The sequence below is a fragment of the Dermacentor andersoni genome, chromosome 7 (genome assembly GCF_023375885.2).
Source record: "Dermacentor andersoni chromosome 7, qqDerAnde1_hic_scaffold, whole genome shotgun sequence".
Classification (NCBI taxonomy): Eukaryota; Metazoa; Arthropoda; class Arachnida; order Ixodida; family Ixodidae; genus Dermacentor; species Dermacentor andersoni.
This window is the reverse complement of record NC_092820.1, coordinates 167744235-167766946: the sequence shown is the minus strand read 5'-3', so window position 1 is coordinate 167766946 and position 22712 is coordinate 167744235. Positions and strand designations below refer to the sequence as shown.

The following is a 22712-nucleotide window of genomic DNA, read 5'->3' as shown; positions in this document are numbered from 1 at the left end:
TATTTTGAAAACAAAACATGTCACTGTGTGCAGTGGTGCACAATGAGTGTAACAAAACAAACGGTGTAAAAAGGGCACGGCAGCTGGGCTTGCGCACAGATGAATAATCCGCTTGTCTTCCTCGTGCAGTTCATCGCCAGCCTGCTGGTGATACCGGCGGGAAACCAACAACCGTGTCAACACTTCCAAGCCGCCCATTTGCTTCTGCGCCAGAATGACAGTTGTTCGGCGCCTACGATATTACTATCTTCGGATGGTTTCCGTGAAGTACCATCGTCAACTCCTAGCGGCAACAACAGTGCAGTCTACCAGTCGTGTGAAGCGGCGCTGCGGGCCACCTGGACTATAAAGGCTGTCAACGAGGCATCGCAACCCAAAGGGCACGGCAGCTGGGCTTGCGCACAGATGAATAATCCGCTTGTCTTCCTCGTGCAGGTAAGAAAGCGTTTTGGAAAATGCTTTCGTTCTAGCGAGCGTTGTCTTGTCGTGCTGCCGTGCCCTGCGGTACTTCTCGATACAATGTCTGACGTAGTGTACATAACGAAGTTACTATTGCTTGCCGGCGATGTTGAAACTAACCCTGGACCCGATATGGCGGAACTTTCACGACAGCTGAAACAGATTGCAGAGGATATAAAAGAAATAAAAGAAGAATGACTAACAGCAATCGACAACAAATTAGAGCACTTAAGTTTCCTAGAAGACAAGCTTTCCTCATGTACGGAACAGGTAACCAATTTACAGCAGGTGGTGTCATCCTTGGAACTAAGGCTAGACGACCTCGAGAATCGCTCCAGAAGGTCGAATCTCATAGTCTATGGCATGTCAGAAGAAGAAGATGAAAATAGCGAGTCCCTGGAGCGCTCTGTGAATAAAAAGGTTGTCAAAGATTCCTTGAAATTGGATGAAGTCGCGATCGAACGGATTCACAGGTTAGGTAGGCCGGAAGAAAACAAAACAAGGCCAATAATTCTGAAGCTTCTAGATTTCAGGGACAAAGCAAAAGTTTTGCGAAACTGTCACAAACTAAAGGGGACTGCGTTTGCCATCAGTGAAGATTTTTCACCCCGCGTTCGCGACATTAGAAGAAACTTGTGGAAATACGGCAAACAAAAAAAAAATTCCGGCGATAAAGTCTCTCTCGTTTACGACAAACTAAAGATAAACGGGGAGCTATATTTTTGGGACGATGTAAAAAAAGACGTGTGCCTTGTTACAAGTGCTTCAAACCAAACAAAAAACCAGGACACAGAAGCACGAACCCTTCGCCCACGCCACCAGCAACGTCCCAAATAACGTTCATGAACATAAATGCGCGTACCATTGTCAACAAGCTCGGTCACCTTGAAACATTACTAGTGGGTTTCGAGCCGGACTTCCTAGCCATTACGGAAACCTGGCTAACAAAAGACATTAACAATTTTGAAATAACTCCCCCAAACTACGCTATAATTCGTAAGGACAGACCGACACGTGGTGGAGGCGTGGCTTTGTTAATAAAAGATAAAGTCCCTTTCCTTACAATGCCTGAAGTTGAAGGGGTGGAAGCGATTTTTTGCAAACTCCGTTTTTCTAGCGGCGATATCATAGTTGGATGCGTTTATCTCAGCCCTTGTTCTGATTCAGACATATTTCAATTATTATGTACTTATATACAACGTCATGTTAAGAGCACCAGACTAATACGTCTAGGTGACTTCAATCTTCCTGATATCGACTGGAGTACACTGCAACATCATTCACCTTGCGCGGAAGTTGTTTTCGATATGATGCTTTCCTTCAACCTCACGCAGATCGTAACAGAACCTACCCGTGTACAAGGAACTAGCTCTAACATATTGGATTTAGTGTTTTTGAGCAATCATTTCCCTCATCATGACGCGAATGTAGAAGTACTTGAAGGTCTGTCTGACCACAAACTAATAATGTGTTCCGTCCCGTTTCATTACACTACACCCTCATCCCGAACAATAACATTTCCTGACTACAGCCGAGCTGACGACACTAGCATTCTTGACACATTATCTGAAGAGCTATCATTGTTCCGTCAACTCTCAGATGACACTAATACCGATATGGAAATTCTATGGCATAGGTTTAAAAATATTCTATCATATTGTATTACTAATTTCGTTCCTACTAAGACTAAAGTAACGCGAAAGAATAATCCTTGGATTACTCGAACTGTAATTCATGCCAAACGGAAGGTCCGGCGACTGAAAAAAACGCAACGGCGCCGCCCATCAGAACGAACAGCCGAAAAATTAGCATTAGCCACTAACGATTTAAAATCTAAAATCAAACTAGCTAAAGCATTCTATTTTTCAAATACGCTAACAAATTTCCTAAAAGATTCTCCCCAGAAGTTCTGGCGTTACTTAAATCCTAAAGTACATAATGACAGTCACCCGTCCTCGGTGGAAAATCGAAATACTGCAACCACACTGAATAACTACTTTTGTTCCATTTTTACTACAGACGATGGAAACGCACCCCGCAATAGCCCCTGCACCGGCAAGCAACTAGGGCCCCTTACTGTGACCGAAACTGGAGTCTTAAACCTACTACTAAATTTAGACACTAAAAAAGGATCGGGGCCTGATAACATTTCTAACACAATCCTGCGCAGATATGCCGAGTGGATTGCGAAGTTTTTAGTAATACTCTTTAACAAATCCCTGTCATCCTGCACCCTTCCTAAAGAATGGAAAACAGCGAAAATAACACCAATACATAAATCAGGAAGCAAATCAGATCCTTCAAACTTCAGACCAATCTCACTAACCAGCACAATATGCAAGCTACTTGAACACATCATCTTAAAGCACATAACAACCTATCTAGAAGATAACCAAATTCTAACGCCTTTCCAGCATGGCTTTCGAAAGGGACTTTCTACCGTTACTCAACTAATTGAACTCGTGCATGACGTAACCACCTCTATTGATCACCAAAAACAAATTGACCTTATTTTCCTAGACTTTTCGAAAGCCTTCGACCGTGTGTCACACCCAAAACTTATTAGGAAGCTTGAACTAACTTTAGGAACTGGCCCGATTTTAGACTGGATTACTGATTACCTCACTAACCGTACTCAGTTTGTCGAAATTAACAACGAGAAATCCGTAACAGCTGATGTCACATCAGGTGTACCACAAGGAAGCGTCTTAGCCCCAGTGTTATTCCTAATTTTTATAAACGACCTTCCTGCTAACATCTTTAACAACATTAGACTTTTTGCCGATGACTGCGTGCTATATCAGGAAATTAACTCTGTCGCCGACCATATAGCTTTAAATAACGCCATAGCATCAGTAACCAAATGGTGTGAAGATTGGCAGATGACTATTAACGTTAATAAATCTGTTGTATTATCTGTAACTAGAAAAAAACATAGATCACTCTTTCAGTACACACTAAACAGCATTCCTCTCGTTTCTGTCTGTGAATACAAATACTTAGGCATATTACTAACCTCTGACCTCAGATGGGATGCTCACGTTAACAAAGTCACGGCAACCGCACTAAAACAGTTATTTTTCATTAATAGACGCCTCAGACTAGCACCATCTGATATAAAGTTACTAGCATATAAAACATTTGTCAGACCGGTACTAGAGTATGCAAACGTAGTTTGGTTTCCTTTCACTAACAAGCTGATCAAAAAACTTGAAGGCGTTCAGAGAAAGGCGCTCAGATACATATTTAACAAACATAGGCTAGCAGACTCACCGACAGAGCTACTCAAACAAGCCGGGATGCTAACCCTCCAAAACAGAGCAAAACTAGCGCGCCTTAAAACCATTTACCAACTCATAAATAATCAATTAAATCTGGATACCTCATGATACATAACGAAATCTCAAACGAGGAAAACACGTCATAACCCCCCACACACACTAAACGAGTATTCATTCCGCACTGACACTTTCAGGTACTCATTCTTTCCACAGACTATACGCGATTGGAACGCTTTGAACGTGGGCTCTGTTAATAGTTCCTCACTAACTGCTTTTATCACGCTTGTTGAAAACGATCTACTCACATCTCAGTAATTATTTTGTTTACTGTCAGTATCACATGGTTACTACCTTTGTTTTGCATTTTAACACATTTATCTGTCCAACCCAAATCTTGCAGCGTGAACCTGATTGTATATTTTCTTACTGCTACTGATGTATAAGTTTATTCTGTGTATTAATGTGCATTTCCAAACCGTTATTATTGTCATGTTTGTATGTCAGTGTACTTTTTTGAATGCCCTTTCTGTTACGATCCCTGACGGGATTGACAGTATTGAATAAATAAATAAATAAATAAATAAATAAATAAATAACAGTGGCTGAGATATTGGCTTTGCAAGTTGACCTTGGTGGCAGAAAAAAGTTTTGAGAAAAAGGTGTTCGAAGTTTTGAGCCATGTTTATTCGAGTAGAAACCACCGGCCTTGTAGGTGCAGGTGTCAGGTTGATCTCTTCGCTTCTTGGATCTTTTATGCTTGCTTTCATGTGCTTTTTGTGCCCTCTTCTTGCTCAAGGCATCTTTCTCAGCCGCTCGACTCGCTTGAGTCCGTCACCACCGAGCATGCTCCTCCCGCCGTAAACCCTATCTTCCGTTCGGTTGCCGGCACAGAACCAAGTGACGCGCGGACAGTGGCGGCGGTCATATTCAACACCTCCGACAAGATGAATTGTGACTCAAGATGCAACTGTATGGTGCGACCGTTGCTGATGCACGGTTCGTTTTCACGGCCGGCAGACGCACGCGCTAGGACCGCACTTTCGTCGTTCATCTTGGTGACGGCGGTGGCACAATCGGGGTACGTCGCGGAGTATTTACGGGACGTCGCAGGCCCGGAAGCATCGGAAACGGCCGTTATTAGTTCGGTATCATCACCATTGGAGCTCAAGGCTGCAACAGCCTGCGAACTGCCCGGCAATGCATCGACAGTCTCTCTTGCAAGCTAGCGCGCGGACACATCTCTGCTAGGACTACTTATCGTTCGGATGTTCGGCGGCTTGCGCTTGCGGCTGCCGAAGCGGTGCTTGGTCGCGTATTTCGTCGTCCACGTCCGCCCGGTCATGCTCGAAACCACAAAATGAAATAGAAAACTCAAATCGGAATAAAGCGATGAAGCGGCGGTGTACCTCGAATATCTAACACGTAAACAAAGGCGCAACAGCCAGCGCGCGAAGAAACGGGAGAAGCAGAAGCCGCAGCAGTTCGCTTCCAGACCCGGCCAATGGGGCGGCTCATAGAACGCACGTGACGGAGCAAGCCAATCGGCGGCCGTAACAAGCAGCTCCGCGACCTTCAGACTTTTTATGTTTTTATGCTTGCTCTTCTCTCTATCAGGAAATGAAAGAGGGGCGTCAAAAGGCGAAGAGGCGCGCTTTTCAACGGTACCAGCATGGCCGCGCCGCATACTGCCGTTCCGGAGCTAGGGGCGCTCGAAAACCGCGACTTTTCCACCGATTTTCACGAAATTTTCGCTGTATTGCCTGGTGTATATATTTATTTATGGTACTTAGCAGTCGTTTTCAGCGGAAATACTTGGAAAACTTATAGAAAAGGGGTCAAAGATTCGGAATCTGCAACTTTCTAAAAAGTGATTTTTGGGTAGTTTTTCCATAGTTGATCCCCGCGTCCCCCCTTAAGGTATGAAACAAAAACTACAATAGTAACAAGCTACCATCGTTGGCATGAAACATTTCTGTGATCCAATCCAATCCACAGTTTTCTGCAGCTGTAGAAGCTGCCGTAGCTTCATGTATGTTTTCTATGTTGACCAGGCTATATAGTATCATATTCTAGATACTACAGCTAGGCTGCCATGGCCTGCAAGGCGTTTAAGAAATGCAGTATCTCAAATGCCACAGGGGTGTGTGTTAAAAGTCAAGGACAATTTCATTTTTTGCTTATGGCTGTGAAAATTGGGTGCACATTACAAATTGAGGGCATGTTAGAATGGAGTAAATGCTGTAATTATTATAGTAGTAGCTATTTTGGGTTATTTTGGCTCTTGCTGTACTCATAGCCTAGCTACAAAACTAGCTACTTCAGAAAAACCCCGTAGTTGCTTCAGGCACCTGTGCAAAAGTGTAGCTTTCTTAGTAGCAATGAAGGACTCTAGTGGAAGCTCGATACCAAAGGGCTGTCACCTGTCAATGGGTGGCTCAGATAAAAACAATTTTGACAAAAGTGATAAATACGCAGCCACCTCATAAGCACTCTATATACACAGTGAACTAGAAGGGAGCTCTAGATATATCACATACGTACACTGTTTAAAGCAAGTTTAGAAAAAGATTCCAGAGAGCCATGGCAGTAGAATATTGACACCACTGTCAACAATGAAAGCTGTTTTTTTACCTGGCTTTGAGATGCGCATTACGTTACTGCAGCAAAAATTGTTACCCAGCAATCATAGCAATCAATGAGCCATGAAAACAAGTTGTTGCAAAGTCATGGCGGAACATACTGCTGCTAGTGGTAAAGTTCAGGTTCTATTTTAGCTATCTTTATGTAGATTTTGTTAATTTGTGGTGTTTTCTAAAATGAATGAATGAATGCAATAGAGTGCTTTTATGGTTGCCACCTGCCTGGTTTCCCACTTGCACAACATGTCTTTCCTTCAAAGGGCCAGCTGCCAGTTGGACCCCTGTACCAATACCTCATTTGCAGTTCTCCCTAAATTGGTACAATATAAGCTGCATTGTAAGAGCACTGTCAGACATTCATACATAGTGGACAACTGAGTTACAAACAAATTCATTCTTACTTCATTAATTACAGTATCATGTATTCTGTTGCCATCTAGACCTTCATGTATTGCTGCATTGTTCATAGGTCCTGAATACACATTACAAGTAATTGATGCAACAATAGCACAAAGATTCTAAAAGTGTACCAAGATTTCTATAAAAGCTTCCCAATAAATTTTAATCAAGCGAAGTTCATAGTAATAGGTGTACCGCCACTTTATTTTGTTTTGGTTTGTTTGTATTGTTGTATATCGTGAGTTTTTTTTTTTTTGTACACACTGCGGCCCTATTGGGCTATTGCAGGAGTGGGTATGAAAAGCAGAACAATGACAAATAACACAGGCAATATGAAGAATACAGACGGAATGAAAATATTAACTACCTATCCAATAGTAGCAAAAGATAAGTTTAAAGGCAGAGAACGAGTATTACTATACAAAGAATTCCAATATTCAATACGTGGGGAAAGAAACTGTATATAAAAGTGTCTGTTTGGGCAAAATAAGGCGCAATGTTTAGGTGATGGTGACTTCTAGTATTGGATGGTTCAGCAGGAGTTGGGTAATTAATTATCTGATGAAATCCAGCAAGAGGAGTTCAAATGCAATTAAGAAATTTTAGCGTTTCCATGCGTCGGCGATCTGAGAGTGGTTGCAAGCCTCGGGAAGGAAGCTTACAGAAGGTGAAAAATCCCTATCGAACCTGCTGTACATGAAGTGAATTGCTTTCTTTTGGATGTCCTCGATTTGATTAATGTCGCATTGCTTGTGCATATTCCACACAAGAGAAGCATATTCTAGTAGAGGCCGAATTAGTTTAGTATCCCTTGGGGCCGAGGTCAATGTGCGGCTCAGATAGCCTAACTCTTTAGTGCTTCAAATGTTATCAAATCTATGTGTTTCGGCTAAGACACACTGGGTGTGAAAACAAGACCAAGGTATTTATATTCCCTAGCACTCTGAATGGGGATATTACAGCCAAATCTCGTTAATTCGAACGTACTTAATTCGAACTTCCGGTTTATTCGAACTGACGCCGTGGTCCCATCAAAGTCAGTGTATACCAATGGGCAAAAACACCCAGTAATTCGAACGCACAAGCATTTGCGATGGTTAATTCAAACATAGTGCACTCCAACAATGCTCTCAGCAGCACGCCAAATCATGTGGCAGTACCTCCGACCAGCACTGCTCTGACCCCGCCATAGAGGAAAGGCTTAGAAGAAACCCCTCAACACTGTGCTCAGTAGGGCGGGGGTAGAATGTGGCAGCAATTTCACCCCATCTCAAGTGGCAAGGTCGCCGTTTCTGCATAGTGCTGAATATGCCCCAGCCACGCTAGCAGTAAAATGCGCGCCGCCGGAGGGATCGGCCCTGGGCTGATTTTTCGTGGCTCGTCGCGGCGGCAAGTGAGCCACGAGCAGAGGATATCAATAAGAGTGGCCCCTACAGTGACGTAGGTGCGGGAAATTGGTATCATGCGGACCCACCTGGCCACTCTATTCATAGTCGCGTCTGGTTGAGGGGGACTGCTTGTTTTGCACTATTGCCTGCTCGCATCAGCTCTCGCTCACACTTGCTTTGGTTGGTTTGGTTGGTCTAGTTCACGCTTTTTTTTTTTTTAATGACGGGTCTAAACCGAGATGTTCCAGTGGAATGGTTGTGGGAGACAGTGCGCCATATCCGATTCTGTACGACAAGGCAGACCCTGAATACAAGGACGCGAAGGCGACACCCAGTACCTCATTGTCCTTGTCTTTTGAACGCGGCGATGCCTCAACAGAAAGGAGCACACCAACATGATTATGATCAGAGCAACGATTTCATTGTCTTGATAAGACATGGCTCATGTTAAGAACGCAGGACGAACAAGGTAAGCACAGCGTCGACCTGTCAGCAGACGAAGTAAAAAACATGCGAGCATGTAGAGGGAAGTAGCAGTAGAGGCCCAGTCCTGGCCTCAGCAACTTCGCTGCTTCGGTGGCAGTAGGTGGCAGAGGTAGTTAGCGCCATCCAGCAAGCTGGTGGGAAAGCAAGTATTCTTCCCTCCCACCCTTCCTCGCAACTACACTCCCTTCACCCTCCCTCTCAACTCCCTTGTAACTCCGTCATCTTTGATGGTCTCCGCGGGCACCGGCTTAGCCTGCTCCTTGAAGTTTCCTTTTCTGCTGTTATCGGGAAGTGAGTGTTAGCCGGTATGGGCAGTTTCGTGGTCCTCGCTCGATGTGTGCTTGCGTGCCTATGATATTTCAGGATTCATACCGCTCGTGCATCATGCTATGTTGCATGAATATTTCAAAAACAAGTCCTTCCTTTAATTCCAACAAATTTTTGGGCCCTTTCGAGTTGGAATTGTCGATATTCGACTGGACTAATTTTGTAAGAAAAGACCCCCCGCCCTTCTCTGTCTCCGTTCTTGGTGAAGTTTTTTTTTTTCCTCTCTCATCATAGGTGGTAACCCTAAGTGCTTTCCACGGTGCTTTCACGCATTGGAGCTCACCATTTTGATCGGTCAGTACGTTCAAGGTGACAACGCAGGCATCGAGGGCCACACTTGCTCTCAGACGGGGCACCAGCGCTGGGTCAAAGTGAGAGTCCACACGCATGCAGGCCGCTAACGCCAAGGGAGACATGGCAGTTCCTGAAGTTGGCTCTTCATTGCCCCTGCTGACATTTCAATTGACAAAAAAGAAAAGACAGGTTCACAGCCTAAGTGCCTTACCTTGATGCATAAACTTAGAGCTTGTTGCAGTGATGTTAGATACAGTACACATCCTTTGCAGGAGCATTGGCACACATTTTCAAAGATGTAGTAACTCTACTGCATGTTTCTCGCACAAAAAAAGAATGACATTTAGCAAGCATGAAAATAAACACTTATAACATATTTTGTTTTATACTACAGTTGATCCTGAAATGCTGGGCCTGGCATCATCAGCACTATCCTGATGTCATGACACACAGCAAAATTTCGTGACATTGTGTAGCAATATGGCAAGAGTGCTGTGCATGTTTTTCCTCGCTGTGCTTGTGTTTGGTAGCTTCAGTGATTGCAGGAGTGTAGCAAGCCAATGTATCATGACCTTAAGAAGCATCCACCTCCTAAGTACCAAAATTGAACCTGGTTTGTAAAAACAAGTATTATGGTAAATTATTTAAAGTACTCTGATGCTTGCCAGTAGTACGGGTTCTCACCTTCATTTAACGCAATTTGACAAGTAAAGAATGTCACTACATTGTCAGAAAAGGCCCTGGAAGTCTTACTGTCTTATCGTAAATTCAGCTTGACAGACATTCACTAGATCATAAGTAAAGGTCAAAGAACAAGTCATGAACAGGCCTTCTGGCTGCGACCCACTAAAGTATTGTGTGGCCTGATTCTTTCTCTTTCCTACTCCCTTCATGGTGTCCCTCTTGCAAAATGCAAGTAGAAAGGTGGAAAGTGAGATAGGGCAGAGCATACACTACAAATAAAAACTGGTAGTCTGCGCTATTTCCCATCCCTCTTTCCACCATTCTTATTGCATTTCGCGCAGTACGTCACTTGTTCAGTTTCAACCAACTAGCCCACAACAGAGTGTGTATTGCTGTCTCAAGGAATTCTATAGACATACGACACAATACACGACTTGAGCTGCAGGACGTTCACTGACCATGACAGTCTCCTTGCTCTGAAATGTGCACGCACCAGAGAGAGAGAGAGTTCAATGCTTCTCATTTGCTATTCCATGTGGAGGGAAGTGGAATATGGTACAGATGGTAAGAGGAGAAGGTGTTGATGGAACAAGTCTATGATGTCACACACACACACGATAGCAGAGCTTTAGGCTAATGGAGAGCATCCAGCATCATCTCCGCAGCCTGCATTACTTGCAGTGCTGTTTTAGCCACAGGCATGTTCAAATCAGCAAGATACTGCTGCAAGGCACTTGTTGTTTGCTTCAGCATTGCCTTAATGTGACAGTCCAACACTAAACTCTCACTGTGTAGTTGTTGTTCACACTGAAGCTTGAAGGGGCAGTTAACACATAAGAAAGGCCACTTTTGCGAGTCCAGCCTGGTGCTGTTTGCACTAGGCTGAGCTATTAGCAGGTTATCTTCAGCCTTTGTAGTCTCCTCTCGTGGAGTACACACCAACACAGGTGAGGGTTTCAACTTCGAAAGCACATTCTTCTCTCTATTAAAATGGGAATGCTTCCTTCCACAGCCTATTGAAGCTGCTGCCCTGGTGTGGCTGTCCCACTAAGGAGCTTATGGCATCCCTGCGGGATTCAGGCCTCTATGAGACTCTGTAAATAGTTCTCGTGTTAGTAGATTTTGTTTCGTGTGTATGTCTAAGCGTGTGTGTGTGATTTGCTTTTATTTCACTCCCTTTGTTTCATCCCTCACTATCTCACCTGGAGTCACATGTCAAGCCTGTCGCTAGTCTAACAGCTCCAGATGCCCCATTTGACTTTTTATCTCACTCAAAATCAATAACTGAACTATACCATGGTAGAACAGGTGCCTCAAATACTCAGCATTTCCAATCATTCTTCTTAAAGACTGGCTGAGCCTAGCACTGCTTAGCTTTGGTGATTTGACAATTGCTAACTGCAGGCACAAACAAAATGTGCACCAGACCTTGCAGCTGGATGCTCAGGAGGAAGGATGACAACCCTCCAAGTGTCTGCAACTGCCACAGGTGGGGGCTGATCCCCGAAGAATGCCAGCGCTGGCAGCTCCAGAAAGCACGGCTCACTCTCTGACAACTCAAACTGTTGGCACGTCACAAAGATCTCTTGGCAGGGGTCCCAGTACTGAAGGTTGCACTGTAACGCCTGCAGCAAGGAGCCGGAGAAAAGCCGAAACAACAGAAACCTTAAACCATTGTTATAATGGGACATGCTTGTACTTCTGCACCTTCAGAAGGCGAAGAGTTCATACTATCAATTCGTATACATTGCAGAACTCCTGAACTGCACTGTCAGCACCATGGATAATGTACAAGCTAGCATCCATTACTTCTGAAGCGATAGCCTGTTGCAAGAACTTTTCAGCTGCATTTGTGACATCAAAGCATAGTCAAGCACCAAGCACAGGCACTGTTCAGAAAAAAAATAAAGTCCACTTAATATTGTCAAAGGTATGGAAATAGAAGCAATCATTTATGTGGCTAATGTAGATAGAACAAAATGTTGTTCTGTGCATAACAATCTAAATAGGTTACAAATTATAGTCATTATGTAGACACTAGTGGCAAACACTTAATATGTAATGCTAGATTATGCTCCTAGAAACTTTGCAACATTAAGTTGCAGAGGAAATTGCAACAGAAAAAGAAAACAATAAATAAGCATAACAGCGAGTTGGCCTAGTTGGAACAGATTCATTATTTAAAAACTTTTTGTACGCAAACAGACAGGGACAAAGAGGAGCAACACAAGGACAAGTGCTTCTTGTGTTGCTCCTTTATTTTCTTGCCCCTGTCTGTTCGAGCACAAAATGTTTTTAATTAAACAATAAATAAATAAATAAATAAATGAAAGTAAAAACAAAAAGGGCCACACAGTTTTCAAATTACTGCCCATAGTGAACTGGCCCTCTTACGAAGCTGTGTTGGTTATCTTGGGAGTTCATACCCTTCCCTGTGCTACTGTATGTGGACAAACTAAGGACTTGTACGTGGAAAGTACCTCACTCCTGTTAAAAATGCAAACAGAATGGTTCACTGAGGTGCCACCACTGAGTTCTGCAGAAAACTGCAATAAGGTCGGCCAAATTGCATTCTCTTTTTACATTTTTGATTATGAGCAGCTGAAAGTCGACCTATTTATAATTTAAATAAGATATGTTGAATCAATGTTCCCAAAGTGGTGTTCCAAAGTAATGTTCCAAATCAATGTTCCAAAGTGAAACAATGTTCCGAAAGTGACAGTGCCAATCCTCTACTTACGTCATTTTATTACATACGATGGCTTTGTTTTTCGCGAACTGACACACTGAACATGTTGAAACATCAATCCATCACTTCAGTCTGACTTAATATTTGCATTTAGTGTTCTTTTAAGCGTTACTTTGTCATTTGTGTCATCAGTTGTAACGAGCTTGTGTAAGTGACATCTTTCTTACGATCATGATGGTCTCTCCTCAAGAACAGTGCTACACCCTTCTCTACAGCATACAGCACAAGTTCTTCTTCGAATAACCCTTTTATGAGCCATAACTCCCATTGTACTTACAGGAGGAGGGGAAATGCCCATTGTCACCGTCGATGAGAACGGCACGGGATAGACATCGACCCGAGTCAAAACTCGCGGCTCAGGGTAGCGCCATGTCATCACACCAGCGTCCCCATTTTTCAGTGGCCGCCGGAAGACAATCTCATTCGGGTTGGGAGTGCCTAGAACATGAGATCAAGTGTGCAAACAGAACATGAAGCATCTCTTGGAGTTAAGCAAGGCTTGGGACAGGGCTAGTCGGTATTCCATAATAGGCAAAGTTGAGGCACAAAAGGAAATTCCTTGTCTATATATAATCATGCTGTTTCACTGAATAAAATGTAGTTAGAAGTTAGCAATTGTCCATGTCTGTCCTGGTTGACCCCTTCCTTTTACGTTTCAGCTGTACCGATTGCTAGAATTAAGACTTGCCATCATCTTGGATGTACTGGAAGCTGCCGTTGCGGAGGTCATCACACCAAGATTTTCCCTGAGGACCTTTGGCAGTGGCAGAAGATGCTTTCAGTGGAGTTTTCACTTTGCCACGGGGTGCTATTTTCTCAAGGCGTTCTGCAACAGACTGTAAATAAGATAAGTAAATCATGCAGTGCCACAGCTGTTGCATGAAGCATAAAAGTTGATAATGAAAAAAACCTCATGATGAAGAGGCAATGCTGACTCCATTGCAATATAAGCTACATACTTCGGCAAAGGTCTCCGTTATAAAACTGAATTCAAATTGCAGTTAAATATACTCGGGACCGGCCTACTTTATACAGCAGCATAGGCAAGAACAGTTAACTAATCAACTCAGCTTTGTTACTAACAATATAATGATGGCTATGGGCACAAAAACATCAAATTATGACATAAAAAGTGTGCTAAAAATACAGCACAGTAATGTTGCACACTGTTACACAGAGCAATCATGGAGTCCCTATAGCACTGAATTGCAACCATGGATGCAAAAAAAATTTTTCTGACCTTCATAAGTGCATGGTAAGACTAAATTAAGTTTGTTTTAAATTTCATGCATCTAATGCTCATAAGTAAAAAGGCATGTACTCAGCACTAACAGCTAAATGTCTAAAGCTGTACACGCTGTACACGCTATGTCCTTGTAGCTACAGTAAAACCTCATTAAACCGTACCCACTTAAACAGTAGTTTCGTTTTAAAAGTAGTAAAGCCAAATCCCCAACTCAGCAGCCATTGAACATAATGCGTTTTGTATCCACATAAACCACACCAGCTTATTGCGTATGCATTGGTTAACACGTAGAATTTCCACTTTTCGTCACACAATCACGGCGGTGCATCGTCCCCATCGGGTGGCTCAGCAGAACAACAAGCCTCAGAGATCAGAACAAGGGCCTCCAAGCCCCTAAAGCCACATCAACATCCCCATCATTTCGGTGCTGTGCCAGAGCATTGTGGCGTCGTGTAAGCTAGGACTCGCATCATGCCGAAGCTCGGATAAAAAACACCAAGTGCTCAGCGTAGAAGAAAAATTGGACATTGTATGTGCTGTCGAACGTGGCACGAAGAAGTGGGTGCTGGCACGCGACGAGGATCTACCATTGACTACCATTGAGGCACCCCACGACTTCTGCAGCACACCGCACCTGTGCACAGAGAATATGCAACGCCAATGAGGAATCTGCCATGCAAGTGTTTGCCAAGAAGAAGGGGCTGGCTGAAAAGCTGGCTGACAGCTTCAGTAAGTTGGAGGCCGCTGTCATCGCTGCTAGGCTGCAGCGGCATCAAAGGAAAATAACAGACTTTTGTCGCGCAAAGTGAATAAGCACTGCATGTTTTTGTCCTTTCATCGCAGCCTCTCTGGGTTCCATTTTTGACAGCTAAGTGAGCAATCTCACGCTATTTCCATTAAGCAGTATTACCGTTTAGTACATACTTTTTCCAAGCTCTCACCAACAATGGTTTAATGAGGTTTCACTGCACTTGTTGTATATATGTTGTATTTTCACACACTTTAACTTGTTGCTACATATAACTTGTACCTCCAGTCACAACCTTACAAAAAGGGGGAAAAAGATGTCCAGGCATATAACCGTTACAAGCAATAGCATGCAACTTCTGATAGCCCCCACCCTCAAGGTCAGTACTCAAACTCTTAAAAGGCCAACTCCGGCAATTTTTCAATGCCAACGAATGTCGATGAAATTCACTGGGTACGTTCCTCTGAACACTTCCGTCATGTCCTCAAAAAGCTGCTTTGAGAGTTGCACAGATATTTTACAAATGAAGCTAATTAATTGCCTCGAACACCCTACCTTGCTTCCTCCTCAGTTACAAGCCACATTGTGTATGACGTCAGGAGTGTTGCATGCAGAGCATGCTGGGATTATGCAGACGATAGTGACGAGAGCACCGAGGAATTGACGATCGTGAGCTGGTGCATGGCATGAGAAGTTGCTGTTGTGAGAAGTTGTGTTCCCTGTAGACATAGGCTGCACGAACTTCAGCCCTCGCCATCCGCACACACAGTTTGAGCCGATGGCGATCGTGTTCAGCCGAGTTTAAGCCTATATGTCACAGTCACATAGTTCATGCGCCTGCTGCTGGCGGGCCTGAGCGACTGACATGAAGCTAATTAAGCCATCAGGATGAAGAAAACTACTTCTGCAGTTCAGTTTTGACCGTACGGATTTGAAATAAACCATTCGCCATTTCGTACAGTGCACACACAAAAAGCAAGAAGTGACGACACGAAGCAGTATCAACATCGGTACGTTGCTGTTTTTGACGGAAAGCTGTCCGCCGCACTCACCGGCATTTCCCTAAAATAAATGTGACTACGAACATGGGTGTATGTTTACATATTATCATGCAGGCTCATTATTTAGCTTTCGAGGTGCACTGCTTGCCTCGTATCCCAAACAGGCAGCAAGCATAGGCCCCTCGATACAGCAGCGTAAACAATCGCGCAGTCCTGCTGCCAACGGTGTCTATACTGGCATCACAGTTTCCGCGAGAAAACCACGCATTCTCGCAAAGTCCTCATCTATGTGCACTTTACAGAACATATTGTGTGCATGAAGAGAATATGAAGAATGTTAAGTAGGCAGCATAACAACGCTCCCATACTATGGTCTCCCACTAATGTTTTCGAAGATGTGTAGTCGCTCATATCAGTGCGATTCAGAGTGATGCAACGGTGCTTACATGCACAAGATCTGCCTGTTTTGATATGTTCTGACATTACATAGTTGATGTCACAGATGAGCGGCTATAGCATTATATCTCAAGAGAATGAGGAGTGGTCGCTGTACCTGCCAACATAAACAAATGCACCGTTCAGTGCTTTGGAGTGTCAGCGGCGTTCTTGCGGGATACAAATGCGGAAAGTCATGCTCCACATTTTACAGTGAGCATGCGAAGCACTTCCCCGAGAAGGGGTAAAACACCTAAAATAGCAAGCAGCACGATATGTAGCGCATGGGCGCTGGCTCTCGTGGTGGCGAGTCGAATGCAAACGGCAATTCGCAATTACTGAATTCGTCAGAATGACAACTGTCAATATTTGACAGATCTGAAGAGATGGTGTATCTGACATAGTGTCTCTCGAACGTCTGGAACGGTCACGATTCATCCGAGCATCCCCTCTTCGCTGCCAGTGGACGAGACCGGCATGCCTTGCGCACCTTTCCCGGTGGAGACACTTGTGACGTCACACGGAGAGGTTCGCTTGGCTGCTTGATCAGGTTTCGGTTTCGTTTTTGCACTTTTTTGTTTATATAAAATTATTTGTGTAACAATTCTGCTATCAGATGCGTGACAGGGGGGTCTTGGGAACCTAAATATTCCATTACATTGACATGGTCAAAAATTGGCGGAGTTGCACTTTAAACAGTTAGCACAGGATGTACATATAAATATGTGTTGCGCTCAAACTTCCATCAAGAAACATACAAGTCACTCATCCAGGACTTACAGCCACAAGGTGTGTTGCGTGGTGAGCTGCCATCACACAATGCAGCAACTGTGCGGGCCCAACGTTCAGTGGAAGCATGTCGCAGTGAACCCTCAGGACACTGTGCGCTGTTGGAAGACCAGAGAGCTGTTCCCAGAAGCTGTCGGTCCACATGACAAAGGTTGACGGTCCCGCCAAAGCCATGCACTGCTGACCGACGAGAGCATAGAGCTGAAGTGATGATAGTGTACTTTTGCTTTCAATGGTTGATGGAACACCTGCGAGGAAAATGCCACGTCCAGAGTCAGGAACTGAAAAACAAAACGAAGCCCCTTGACAACTCCACAAACTTTGGGGCGAAGAAATATTTGTGCAGAAACCATCGATGATGACTCCCAATGGAAGCAAATTGCTGGAGACTTCTATAAAGTTATTAGCTTGATTAAAGGAATGGTGCCCTTGACGATGTACATTTGCTGTAGTGTATGATATTGAGGTAGCATTTGTTGTTTCATTGCATAATTCTGCATAGAACAGAGCCGTAAGCCAGCGCATCTGTAGCGGTAACAAATGTACACAGCATGTGTGTCTCAAAGAGCTATTATAGTCTGGGTTCAATGACAAACTCCGCTGCACGAGAGCATGCACCCTTCGCATTGTTTAACCTTCGACCACAAACCACTGACCACTAAAACAGGCAAAAGATCCAAAGAAAGCAATTTTCTTTAAAGCACACCAACCATAGGGTGAAGAAAAATAAAGCTTGCCCACCATCATCCCTAGGATTTGTACTCAAGCACCTATGGCAATGTGCAGTTGGGAGCAGGATGTGCTAACCACTGTGCTATCCTCGGTAAATTGTGCGGGGTTTGGCACACCCCACAGACTCTAAGAGTGGTGGCATTTGTGCATGCATTTTGGAGGTTGGCAAATCAGTTCTGCGGAATTCCACAAGGTGGAGAAAGGTTCATGAAAGGAAAAATTGACATCTACCTGTATGTAGCACGAAGCTACAAAGGTCCCAGGTTTGAATCACGGATTAGATTGAATTTTTCTTCAACTACGAACCTTTGTTTTTGAGAAACCTGTGCGGGTTTCCTTTGTAGCTTCATGCTACATACGAATGGATGTCAATGTTTCTTTTCATTTCGAAGGCTACAACAGGAAATACTGTAGTGTAAAAGGACGACACTGTGTGCATTGCAATGAAGTTGTTCTTGACAAGATGACAACGCCTGTTGTAAGAGTCTGATGCGCACTCTTTGCACAGGTTGCATTCTGCACAGCCTGCATTTGCAACCAAAACATTGTGTGTCATGTACCAAAAGCAATAAATATATACAAACAATAAAAAATCATGAAACATTCCACTCTATAAGGTGGATGACCAGCGAGCTGTGTAGCAAACGACAAAAAGGCGAAACAGAATTTTGAACAACGGTACGAACGCATTTATTGTCTTGATCAGTGGTCATTGTGATGAAGGGTATGTGTAATATCCTGTTTCGGTTTCGAATCGTTATGTCAGGGTATCACTCAGCGCCAAACACTGTAAGCATACGTGCTGCGTTTCCCCTCGCTGGAATTCTTTGTTTAGTCCCCGACTCGAGCAGTCCGGCTCTTCTTTGCAGAGCTTCATGCCCTGGCTGTTAGGCCTCATGCCGTAGGTCCCGCGTCGGGCCGCCTTGTTGAAGCTACTACAGTATGCACACACATTTATTTTTAAGAATTCACGTTCATTCGTGTTATACATTAGTTATGCACACTCTTTATATACATTAGCATTTTCATTTCACAATACATTGAGGCAAACAATTTGAGAGTAAGATCACCGCATCGACTAACAGTGGGCCAGTGCCATTAGCACCTTCGCAGAGGGAGGGAGGGGCAGTATGGGAACGCTGGCATGATGAGCGCCATCGGAGCGAGCTGTAGAAGAAGATGACGAACGCAGGAGGAGTGGCACGAGCCACTGCTGATGATGATAGTTTTTGCTCGCACACATGAAAATTTCATGGAACCCTAGCCATAAACAGCTTCAATGTAATATGTGATTTGATTTAATATTAATTCCAGCTGCTGTACTTCTAATAAATTATGAAGTTGTTCAGCATAAGACACCACAGATAAAAAGCCAGTTTGCTACAAAATGCGCAGAGTGATACAACATGGTGCTGTCCAGTGTGACAGCCTGATGCTGTCGCAGTAAATGAGTTCGGAGCCGGAGGAATTGCTGAAGTGTGTTGACTTTTTTTTTTAACCTTACGGACACCACGCACACTTTTTGGATGCAGTATGCAACTCTTTTTTGTTGGAAATTCAGGAGCACCAATGCCAGCACATTCATTCGCAGCTCTAGAGATTCCAAATCCCACGCAGTGTGGGAAGTGCAAAACTGACCTTCGGAGGAGCACAGGATTTCCAAGTTGGAGGCGTGTCCCTCCAAGGCCAGCACCATTTTAAAAGCCTGGTGGTGCTGCGCAGGAACATCGAGGGACAAGACGAGCTGGTCCATCTCCAGTTTTGTCGACAGCCTGCATAGTACACATTTCCACATTACACTTATGAACATTTCCACAGTTAGTCTATGTCAAGAAAAAGAAGTGTTCATGCACTAAATGCTCTTTACATCTCACAAATTAAGAACTAGGTGTCCTCTGTTCTCTTCAAAGAAGCCAATGGTCATTGTAATCGAGGAAAGCAAAGGTCGAATAAAATTGTGGGGTTTGATGACCCAAAACAACACGCAAGCTACAAGAGAACACTGTAGTGGAGAGGCTCTCAAATAATTTTAACTGTGGGTTCCTTCTTCTGCACCTAAATCTAAACATGCAAGCGTCTTTGTATTCTGCCCTCGCCAAAATGCAGACTCGGTGGCTGAGAATCGAACCTGTGACCTTGTGGTCAGTGGCAGCACACCATAGCCATGGCGGGTCAAAGCGAAGGTCAGGAAACAATCCGTGGAACAATTCACGCGAGGAAATTCGTCAAGTTCTGCATGTTTCTGCTACAAGAAGTTCTGCCAAGCAATTTAACTGTTGTCTTTTAGACCTGCATGAGCATCGTCATGCCAAACATAACTTTTGTGGACCACCAATACACTGAAATATATAGGCTTTCAAACTGGTTTTGTGTGAATAACACTGAGTGCAACATCAGCACAACTGACCTCCATTCACCGGAAGAGGCAGTGGAAGCCTCCACTACTCCAGTCCGTGCACCTTTGGTCTCAGTGCTTGCAGGTGTGTCCTGACAAACTGTGCTGGAGCAGCCCTGGATGTGCGACCACTGATGCGAGGCAAGCTCTGCAAACTGCAGGGCTTGGTCCAGCTTGGATGCACTCAGGTTCACCCTCAGAGGCCGGCCAACCTTCACACACAAAGTCACTGCAGGAAGCGCAAGAAACCAGGTTAAAGCTTTTAGAACATGCACTCACTTAAATTTGCAGGTCTCAGGAATGCACTGATTCTTAATGTTTGTCCAACATGGTAATGCACTCCACATCTTTTAAGTGTCCACACTGAAGTGAAGTCCAAACATGCACAAAAAGCTAAGAGTGGCAAGAGTGACACATGACAGAGTGTGCCTCACCCTGAGGCATGAGGAAGCCATGGAGTGAGAGCGTGAAGAGGGACGGTGGAATCCCAGTCTTGGGATGAGGCTCCCCAGGTTTTGTCTCCAGCCAGGGCTCCACAAACGTGCCTGGACTGGCCAGCTCCGACAGGCAGCGACCTGCATGAACCATGCGGATTGACAGAGTTTGAATGTCCCAAAGTGACGCAGTGGCTACAAAAGGCACCGTAGTAGAAAGCCCACGATTAATTTGGTTGCCTAGGGTTCCTCCAACGTGCACCTAAACCTGTACTCCATATCATGCATAGCAGGCAACACTCCAGAAGCCAGAGCGACTTTTCACGCCGGCCACAATTGTGACCAAAATACAGTGCATGCTACACGAAAGACAGACATAGGAGGGTGTAAGGTAATTTAGTGTAACATTTCCATAGTAAGTAACAGAAGTAATTAGGAAGAAATTATTACATACCATACTTACTCGCATAATGATAGCACTTTCTTGTAAAAAAAATTGACGCAAATTCAGGGGTGTGATCATTATGCGGGTTAAATTTCCTACGAAAGAAAACAGGTCAACAAATAGGCGGCTGCCGCTGTAACAGTGCGGGACACCAAAGCAAAATGGCGGCCGGTGGAGCAAGCCGAACGCACCGAATGCAATTTTTTTTTCTTCTCGTGCATACATTAAGCGCATTGAAACAGTTTCTTCCATATCAGTAATGAATAATATCATTACTATCAGCAAGTTTGCGGCAATAACGTAGCCATGACAACTTTGAAGGGGACAGAAACAGAGATGGGCGTGCTTAGCGGCCAGTGACATACAAACCCATGGCGGGCACGCTGTGGAAACTGCGGCATTTGTCTTCACTACTATCTTAATATGGCACATTTCCGCTAAGGGTGGGCGAATACCTTAGCTGTGTTACAAGCATCAGCGTATGAATAGGGTACACTTCTAACATATCAGCGTAAATGTGGCTACTATGGTTACCACTCGCGATTTGTTGCGTGCCCACGAGTGCAGATGAGAAGAATCAAAAGGCGCCTTTTTATGTTGTTGTTGACCACAACCATTATAACGCTTACAAATAACAAAGCCAAGGCAAGTATGGTTGTAGCTTCTTTTTTTCATGGAAGTGCAGAAAGTGATGAAAGAAATGAAGTGGGGCATCTGTTTAAGAATGTTTGGTGCGTGCAGACCGCTTGGTATGTCTTGAAGAGTCATTAGCGTTGCATTCGACAGCATTCGACAGCATTCAACAGCATTCGACAGATGGTAAGCACAGTCATCATTAGCTAGACTTGTCACACAACATATCGCTGTGGCAAGTTAAGGGTGCGATCACTATGCAAGTAAATACAGCAATGATGTCGCATAATTGGACCTGTTCACTATGGAACAAGCAGAATGACACAATGGTACAACCACACTCTGTGCACAGCCTCCACAGTGTACCACCTGCATTTGCAACCAAAACATAGTGCGTCACATTGTGGAAGCAAGAAATGTTTATAAACAATACACAATTTGACATAACATTAGTTCTATCCACTGTACTTCTAACAAATTAGGAAGTTGTTCAGAACGAGATTTCGGAGAATAAAAGCCAGTACGCTATGAAATAAACTGAGTGATACAGCTCTAGAGTTGAACACCTTGAGTAGCTCTAGCAGTGTTGTTTGCTACGAACAGATTAGACCATTTCACATGTCGGCTCATGGACAGCTACTACTACAGCTTCCGCATGATGAGGGCCTCCACACTTTTATTTAGTGACACATCTATACCGCAGGGTAAACTGCAAGAAAAATAAAAACAAATATCAGCAGCTGAAGTAAGAACAATGAAACTACCTGTTGCCCGGAACCCAGTTGGCACGCCGCCGACCTGTATGTCAAAACATGACATTTCAGCTCGCTGTTCCGTAGAAGAGCATGTCAGGAAAGCATGGGGCTGCAGCACAACTAGGCGGGCCAGTGGAACCACCTTGCCACTGCCTCGTGTGGTCTGGTGGGAACCCATAGCGACATCGTCACCAGTACGGCTGTCCGAGTCCTCTGAGGCGTCGTACCTGCAAGGATCATGTAAGCCGCATTATTTATTTATTTATTTAAAATACCTTACAGACCCTATGGGGGCAGTGTGTAAGGGGGGGTTACAAAATCAAGGCAAAAAAAAGAAAAAGAGAAAGCAGCCTTCTGAAGTCTAATACAAAAGATACGCCTTAATGCAGGGCT

At 44.2% G+C, this 22712-nt stretch overlaps 1 protein-coding gene across 2 annotated transcripts in view; it reads right to left on the bottom strand.

Moving 5' to 3' along the window:
- The window catches only part of Vps13B (vacuolar protein sorting 13B), a 144544-nt gene that overhangs the window by 55311 nt on the left and 66521 nt on the right, over positions 1-22712 (bottom strand). The window contains exons 26-34 of one of the 2 annotated variants that reach the window (XM_050180286.3): positions 22329-22546; positions 20487-20627; positions 20065-20281; positions 19296-19429; positions 16917-17173; positions 13395-13542; positions 12984-13144; positions 11386-11582; positions 9263-9429 (exon numbers count right to left, since the gene is read on the bottom strand). In XM_050180286.3, the coding sequence (XP_050036243.2) occupies positions 9263-9429; positions 11386-11582; positions 12984-13144; positions 13395-13542; positions 16917-17173; positions 19296-19429; positions 20065-20281; positions 20487-20627; positions 22329-22546 (1640 nt within the window). The remainder of the gene's footprint in view (positions 1-9262; positions 9430-11385; positions 11583-12983; positions 13145-13394; positions 13543-16916; positions 17174-19295; positions 19430-20064; positions 20282-20486; positions 20628-22328; positions 22547-22712) is intronic. The other variant, XM_055071753.2, reaches the window with a different exon arrangement.